Source organism: Equus caballus, chromosome 21 (genome assembly GCF_041296265.1).
Source record: "Equus caballus isolate H_3958 breed thoroughbred chromosome 21, TB-T2T, whole genome shotgun sequence".
NCBI classification, from domain to species: domain Eukaryota; kingdom Metazoa; phylum Chordata; class Mammalia; order Perissodactyla; family Equidae; genus Equus; species Equus caballus.
The window spans coordinates 13571977-13581429 of record NC_091704.1 but is presented as its reverse complement, the minus strand read 5'-3'; the positions used below and the strand labels follow the sequence as shown (position 1 = coordinate 13581429).

The 9453-nt window shown below is 35.2% G+C and overlaps 1 protein-coding gene and 1 pseudogene across 1 annotated transcript; both read left to right on the top strand.

Moving 5' to 3' along the window:
• OR6AA3P (olfactory receptor family 6 subfamily AA member 3, pseudogene) lies at positions 7833-8780 on the top strand (annotated as a pseudogene).
• On the top strand, positions 7833-8792 carry OR6AA2 (olfactory receptor family 6 subfamily AA member 2). The gene is given in 1 exon segment (NM_001391411.1): positions 7833-8792. A coding segment is annotated over 1 exon segment (960 nt).

Below are 9453 nucleotides of genomic sequence, written 5' to 3'. Positions count from 1 at the left end.
GGATCAAAGACTTGAAGATAAGTCCTGAACTCATGAAACTCCTGGAAGGTAATATAAGTAGTACACTCTTTGACATCAGTCTCAGAAGCATCTCTTATAATATCATGTCTACTCAGGGAAGAGAAAGAAAAGAAAAAATAAACAAATGTGAGTATATCAGACTAAAAAGTTCCTGTACATCAAAGGAAACCTTCAACAAAATGAAAAGACAAACCACCAACTGAAAGAAAATATTTGAAAATCATGTATCCAACACAGGGAAAATTTACAAAATATATAAAGAACTCACACAACTCAACAACAAAAAAAGGAACAACCAAATCAAAAGATGGGCTGAGGATATGAACAGATATTTTTCGACAGAAGATATCCAGATGGCCAATCGGCACATGAAGAGATGCTCAACATCAATAATTATTAGGCAAACGCAAATCAAAACTACAAGGAACTATCACCTTACACCTGTCAGAATGGTTATAATTACCAAGACAAAAAATACCAAGTGTTGGAGAGGAGGTAGAGAAAGGGAACACTCACACACTGCTGGTGGGAACGCAAACTGGGGCAGCCACTATGGGAAACAGTATGGGCATTTATCAAAAAATTAAAAACACAACTACCATGCAATCAAACTATCCCACTACTGGGTACCTACCCAAACAATTTGAAATCAACAACCCAAAGTAACATATGCACCCCTATGTTCATTGTAACACTATCCACAACAGCCAAGACATGGAAGCAACCCAAGTGCCCATTGACTGTTGATTGGATAAAGAAGATGTGGTGTATATATACATATATACAATGGAATACTACTCAGCCAGAAAAAAAATACAAATTCATCCCATTTGCAATAACATGGAAGGACCTAGAGGGAATCACGCTAAGTGAAATAAGCCAGTCTGAGAAAGACAAACACCAGATGATTTCACTCATATGTGGAATATAAACAAATACATGGAGAAAGAAAACAGTTCAGTGGTTACCAGGCGAAGGGGGATGGGGGGTGGGCACAGGGGGTGATGGGGAGCATTTGTGTGGTGCCTGTCAATAAATAATGTACAACTGAAACCTCACATTGGTGTAAACTATTATGAATGCAATAAAAAAATAACTACAATGAAATATCACTTTACACCTGTCAGAATAGATATAATTACCAAGACAAAAACCAAAAGATGTTGGAGAGGATGTAGAGAAAAGGGAACGTTCATACACTCTTCTTGGGAATGAAAACTGGTGCAGCCACTATGGAAAAGACTATGCAGATTTCTCAAAAAGCTAAAAATAGGAATACCATACAATCCAGCTATCCCACTTCTGGGTATTTATCCAAGATCTTGAAATCAATTATCCAAAGAGATTATGCACCCCTATGTTCATTGCAGCATTATTCACAATAGCCAAGATGTGGAAGCAACCAAGTACCCTTCTACAGATGAATGGATAAAAAAGATGTGGTATATGTATATACTATTCAGCCATAAAAAAGAAAAAAATCATCCCATTTGCAACAACATAGATATAACTTGAGGGTATGATGTTAAGTGAAGTAAGCCAGACAGAGAAAGACAAACACTGCATGATTTCACTCATATGTGGAAGGTAACAAACACATGGGTAAAGAAAACATATTAGTGGTTACCAGAGGAGAAGCGGGTTTAGGGGGTGGGAGAAAGGGATAAAGGGACACATACATATGATGATGGAGAAAAATTAGACTACTTGGGGTGACCATGATGAAGTATATTCAGGAATTGATAAGCAATAATGTACACCTGAAATTACACAAGTTATAAACCATTATGATCGAAATAAAATTATATGGGGGAAAAAAACCTGTTCCTAAGATCATAATTAATGGTAAAAAACTGAATCTCTTCTTTTATGATTAGGTACAAGTCAAAGATATCCAATCTCATTGTTTCATTCAAGGTCCTAGGAAGTGTAAGACGACAAACAAAGGAAATAAAGGCACACTTGAAAGAAGGTATATCGATTAGAAAGACAGAATAAATCTTTATTTGTAAATAATATTATTTTGTAAATAGGAAACCACAAAAATATGCAAAGAAAACTACTTTAAGTAGACATTGAATTTAGTTAGATCACAGATGACAAGGTCATTATACAAAAATCAATTTTTATTTTACATCCTAACAAGTACGAACTTTTAGAAAATGCAATTAGTTAAGACACTCTAATAACATCAAAATATAAAATATACAGGAAAATTAACAAAGTATGTGGAAGACATTTGCATGTAAAATTACAAAATACTGCAAGAGAAATTAAAGAAAGCTGAATAAATGGCCAGATATAGCATGTTCATGCATCAGGAGACTCAAGTTCCCGGAAGGCTCGTGTGTATGTAAATTGGTTTGCTGCTCCTGAAATGTGTATGGAAATCCAAAGATTTAGATCAGACTAAATAATTTTGAAAAAGAAAACCAAATTGGAGCACTTTAACTACCTTATTTCCCGACTGGTTATTGAGGAATGTTAGCCAAGACTGTATTTGCATAAATAGAAACAAATAGATCAGGTAAAGAGTTCAAGAATAGACCCACAAATTTATAGTCAACCTATTTTTTTTAAATGGGCCTAGTAAATTCAATTGGGAAAGATTTTTATTTGTTAAAATAGTATAGAAAATCTGTAAAGGAAGAAAAAATAGAATATCTAATGTTACTTCATACCTTGCAAAAAATTCACTAGACAAGGATCATTGATCTAAATAGAAAAGGCAAAACCATATAATTTCCAGAGGAAAATAGAGAAGAACATCTACATGAAACCGGAATAGTCTAAGTCTTATATAAGACCCACATCAAAAAGCATTAATCATGAAAAATAAAAATTATATTGATTTCATCAAATTTAATCTTTTGCTGTTTAGAAATCAGTGGTAAGAGAATAGAAAACAAGCCAAAAATTGGAAAAGAATAAACACAAATGCACTTGTATATAACTAATAGAACATACTAATTTGAGAATAAACAATCTATTTTTAAATTCACATAATTTAAACACTTAATGAAAGTTTCATAAGATTGGTCAGTGAACACATGAAAAGATTCTCACTAACATAAGCTGTAAGAAAAATGCAAAGTGACACATGAAAACACTATACACTCACTAGAACAACTAAAATTAAAGAGGGACAATATCAAGCATTGGTGAGGATGTGGACAGTGGAACACTCGTCACTGCTGATGGGAATGTAAAATGTTGCAACAACTTTGGAAAAGTTTTAGCAATTTCTCATTAATTTAAGTAGATACTTACCCTATGACCCAGAAATTACAATTTTAGCTTTTATTCAAGGCAAAGGAAACATATCTGCATACAAAAATTTGTACATGAAAGTTCATAGCAATTTTATTCTTAATAACTCCAAATTTGAAACGATCTTAATATTTACCAATAAGTAAATGGGTGAAGTTTGGTATATGTCTTCTATAGGTTACAACTCAGCAATAAAGAAGGACAGACTTAAACCACACAACAAGGGGCCGGCCTGGTGGCATAGTGGGTAGGTTTGTGTGCTCCACTTCTCCAGCCCAGGGTTCATGGGTTTGGATCCTGGGCAGGAACTTATACACTGCTCATCAAGCCATGCTGTGGTAGCATCCCACATATGAAACAGAGGAAGACTGGCACAGATGTTAGCTCAGCGACAATCTTCCTCAAACAAAAAGAGGAAAATTGGCAACAGATGTAAATCACACACACACAACAGTGTGATTCAATCTCTAATGCATGACTGTAAATGAAAAAAGGCTGACATAAAAGAATATATGTTCTATGATTCTGTTTCTATGACAATCTAAACAAAACAAAGCTAAGCTATAGTGACAAAACGAGAGCAATAATTGCTTGGGTCCAAGGGAAGAAATGAGTTGAGTGCTTGGGGCATGAGGAAACTTTCTGCAGTAGATCAGAGTGCTACATTTCATGACTGTGGTTGCAGTTACATGTGTGTATACATTTATCAAAACTCATTGAACTCTATACTCATAATAAGTGTAATTTATAGGATGTCAATTATAGCTCAAAAATTCTATTTTAAGTTGCTTCCATGTCTTGGCTATTGTGAATAATGCTGCAATGAACATAGGGGTGCATATATATTTTTGACTTAGTGTTTTCATGTTCCTTGGGTAAATATTGATGTACACCTGAAATTTACATAAACTAATGTGACCTCAATGAAGCAAAATTTTCTTTTAAAAATTTATCCTCTTCTATTGCCTTTAAATCAGTGATTCTCAGTGGGATCACTATTAATAACTTGTGTAGGGTATTTGGCATCTCTAGATAATTTACAATCTTCATGCTCATGTCAATACATGACACGAACATCCCATGTTGTTTCAAACAAGCTGCCTCCACACATTTTCAAATATCTCCTGATACCTTCCACTTTCTCAATGACAATCACTGGTTTGCAATTTCTTCCCTTTTTGCCTGAAGGTTTGATCCACTTGGTATTTATGCACAAGGACTGAGTTTTGTGGGGGTTTTTTTACACATAGGATAACCCACTTTCTCAAACAGTACGTTGACCAAAACATTATTTCCCTTCACTAACATGAACAAGCTCAAACTTGTGTTCCAAGTTCCATCTTCACCACACATCTGTGGACGTCCTCTAGATTTACTTTATTCAGTCATCTAGATTGTCATTCTCGTCTTTTTGTGCCCCAAGGATTGTCAGTCTTGCATACCCTCTACACACATTCACTATGCTCCTGTAACTTAAACTTTCTGTGAAATGACTCAACCTCAATATCCACTACACTGAGCAGCATTGTTTTCCACACACACCTGGTAAATGTTTTTAGCTGATTTATTTGCTACAAAGAGATGCTATGCCAGTGCTGTTCTGTGGGTTTTTTGTTTGTTTGTTTTATAACTCTATTATTGCAAAGGAAGTCTTATAAATGCTGATCTCGTGCCTACTTTGTGTGCTAGAGAATACAGTCATCTGGCCATGCCTGTGGGGGCTGAAATATGGAGGGATACAATTCTGCAATCATTTTTTGAAGGGTGAACACCATGTGCAGTGGCAACTAATGAAGCCACTTAGAAATCAATTCCTTCAGTTCCTGTGAAGACATTTCTAGTACTTCCCACATTTGCTTTGTTCTTCCTTTGGTCCCAAGGGGAGACTACTCTGACCCTCTCCATAGGAAAGTCCTGAGGGAATCTTTGTGGATGTCCCAAGGCAGAGGGCATATTTCCAAGGCTCAAGGCTCAAGGCTGATGAAATTGTAACACACCTCTCAACGGGAATCTCAGATCATGCGTTTACCCGCATCCTGCCTACAGGGGAAAAAACACAAGGAATTTGGTGTTTATCTATGGCACAGATGGTGTGAAACAGCCAATACAGAAGGGAGGAGATTTTTAACTTCTTTCCCTCATGAACAAATTGAATACAGTGTGCTCTAACACACAGCTGAAAAGGAGAGTCAAAGAAAATATAGTTAGTAACATTCCATTCCTGAAAATAACCATACAGAATAAAGGCTGTGAGTATACCTGGGGGGATGTAATTGCTGTTATTTCTCACTTACCTAGAAAGCAATGGAGTTACATAGCAGTGCTTTTATAATTTTGGAACCTTCTGTAATCTGAGGCAATATTCTTCCTCAGACCTTCATTTAGCACATAGTATAAGCAATTATAGCTTATAAATTAAAACCACTAAATAAATTTTAACATATATAAGTTCTTCTTCATATTTAAAAGTTATTTTATTTTTATGGAAGTAATAGATAATTTAAAATTAATTTTCTCAATCATCTAGTGCTCTTCTAATGTTATATACAGCTTGGGATTTTTACAAAAGATAGAAGTAGATAACTGTGAGATTTTTTAGGAAAAGAAAAGAGATTTTCTCTTTGGAATGATGTTGGCCTGCTTCCATTGTCAAAGAACTACTTACATCCTTTCCAAATAATTTTTGTTTTCTTTTGGTTAATGCTAGGAGAAAAATGGTCATGAAATACACATTTAATAATCACAATGAGAGACTTTGGACTTTTGTCTTACACAGATAATAAAAATGTTAATAATTTTCTTGTAGAACCAGAGAATCAAACTCAGAAGAAAATGTTTTAAGAAATTAGCCCGAGTTCTTTCCTTTAAATGCTTTTCTTCAATGATAAATTCTAGGTTGATTTCTAGTCGTAATATTTTTTTAAATCTTTTTGAATAGTGCTATAGTCTGTGAAAAGCGCACTTTATTTTTGTTACTCAGAGTAATATGGCAAAAATGTTAGGATTTGTAGGGGATAAATATCTCCAGGTTGCTTTAGTGGGACAAATAAAATATCCCTTAACCATGTTAACATAACTTGACTCTTTAACCAAGTCTAACTAGTAATTACTATTTTATATATATATTTTTCATGTATATAAAACATATATAAAATATATATTATATATATATATAAAATAGAAATTACTAGACTTGATTAAAGAGTCAAGTTTATAAGTATGATCTATATATACACCATTCAATCACCAACACATCACAGGAAGCATTAATGCTGTGGCATAAAGCCTATATACATTTTTAAAATAGAGTTTTATGATTCAAAACTTCCATAAATGTTTAACACAGGAATTTTTAGACATGAACCGAATTGCCTTCATGTTTCTTTCATCTACTTTTTTCATTGTGATATAGGAGATATCAAGTCTGTATCTTTACCACAGGGACTTCTTAAAATATAATGAAAAAATATATTTTACATATATGATAAAATTTTTATTATGGGTACTAAGAATTTTTTTCTGCTGAATACTTACCGTCTAGATAGTTTGGCACTAAAACTCATTTGTACATGAATACACCCATTGGAAAACTTTGTTCCTCTAAAAAAAGGATTTATGTATTTTTATTTTGGCAAAAACACTTCATATAACCATAATTATAAATACTGTTCGGTACACTAAAAATTGGTAAGTGAGTATATCTCATATTAAGGGTTCTTTCAAAATAGCCAAGATTTGGAAAAAAAACTCTATGTCCAATGAAGAATGAATGGGTTTCTGAATTTAAATTATTTGCTTGACTGTTCCTAACCAATGTAGGAAAACTGCTGGATGCACTATTTCTGAAAACAAACCAAGATTAGGAAAGTTAAAAGAATATTTATGGGAAAAAAGTTTCCACGTATATATTGTATCCTACTCTCTGTTTGGTTTTCTGGAGATAAAATTCATCCCTGTACTAATCTCCCACCAAACCCTAAATGAGGCATATAACCAAGCTCATAGATGTAAAATTGTAGGCAACAGTGTGTCTTCATAATGCAACTAGTGTGACCTAGGAACTCCATTCTGAGAGCCCCACCCCATCCACTGGCCTCTGATCTGCATGCTGTCGGTTTCTTTACCACCTTCTAATTTCTATGATGTGAAATCACTAGTGATGGGACAATGTCATGTTTTTCCAATAGCCATATTTTGTGTATTCGCTTGAACTGTGATCTTTTAAAAAATCTACTTGGGTACCATCTGCCCCACCATTTAAAGTGATGTAACTCTGGAAAAAATATTTACTTCCTTAGTTTCTTCATTTGTAAGGTAGATTACTAGACTGTTTACCTTGGAGATTTATGTCGTAAGTCAACTGAGTCAAGCAATGTAAAATGTTTATAAAGATGCCAATATGTTTTGGTCAGTCATTCATCTTTATTATTATTAGAGATACATTAGCATCACAAAATAAAGGAACATGAAAATATTCCATTCTTGCTCATCTGCCACACTCTGGGCATTGTTGGTTCATTCCAGATCAGAGAAGATGAGCCATGGATGTAACAAACAAAACAGCAGTGACCGAGTTCATTTTTCTTGGGTTTTCTGGTGTTCTCTCTCTGCGGCTCACATTGTTTGTGATGTTTCTCACTGTATATCTGTTCTCCTTCATGGGAAACACCCTCATCATTTTTATTGTTCTGATGGATTCCACACTTCAAACACCCATGTACATTTTCTTGGGAAATTTGTCATTCCTAGAGATCTGGTACACCACAGCCACAGTGCCTAAATTGCTGGCCACCTGCCTTTCACAGGTTGTCACCATCTCTGTTTCTGGTTGTATAACTCAGTACTACTTCTTTTTCTCCATGGGAGCTACAGAGTGCATCCTGCTGGCAGTCATGGCCTATGACCGGTACCTGGCTGTCTGCAGCCCTCTACATTACTCACTCCTCATGAGTATTCCAGTGTGCCTGCGATTTTCAGCTGGATCTTGGGTTGGAGGCTTCATTGCCCCTCTGCTACCTACCATACTCATCTCTCATCTAAACTTTTGTGGCCCCCGGAAGATCAACCATTTCTTTTGTGACTCAGATCCCATTTTTAAACTGTCTTGCTCAGACACATTCTTGGTGGAGGCCTTGGGCTACACATGTAGCTCTATCGTGATTCTAAGTTCTTTCCTTCTCACCATGTCCTCCTACGGCCATATTGTGGTCACAATAACTAGACTGTCTTCCAGGGATGCTAAGAAGAAAACTTTCTGCACCTGTGCCTCCCACCTCACTGTGGTCACCATCTATTATGGCACCATTATCTTCGCCTATGTCTGCCCCCCAGCCAAATACAACTTCACCATTGGTAAGGTGGTCTCAGTGTTCTACTGTGTGGTCACCCCATTGGTAAATCCTCTCATATACACCCTGAGAAACAAAGATGTGAAGAAAGCTTTCAGGAAAGTTCTAGCACAAAGGAGATTGCTCTTGGTCAGAAACATGAGAGGGATTTGAGAGATCAACAAGAATGAGCAGTTTAGAATGGATTCTCAAGCCATATTTGCAAATGGTAAGTCTTGAAAATTATGTTGTAAAATTGATACCACCTAATACAGACATCTCTCGGCACTTTTGAATTCTACTGTAATAGATATTCTATAATTACTGTGTTTAAGTATGTTTTAGTGGAATGACATAGTGATAGAGAGAGAACACAAGCTCCCTGAACATAAAGCATTAACAATCAGAAAATATGACGATTTAGTCCCATATAATATTTCATTTGAATGTTTTCATAATTTACACCTTAACAGTAACCATGGGCCAAAAGTTGTTTCTGTTAAATGGAGCAGTGTTACTCCATCTGGTAGATGGGCTATTACAAACATCACTTTGAAGCTTGAATAATTATCTCGATAAACACTTATCAAACACATGTGATGAACCAGGCACTATCCTTAAGCACAGATGTTGATTTAATCATGAATGTAAACACAACTGGAGAATTTTGTTGAGAAATATTGGATAAGGGATTATTCTGGATAATATAAATGGATTTCAAAATATTAACAGAGGTAATAAGGTTAATAAGTGGAGGGAAAAAAGGAAAATCTTAGGACTGGACAGTACAAGAATGGGCTAACACAGTAAAACAAGTGTCAGCACTGTGAGATTC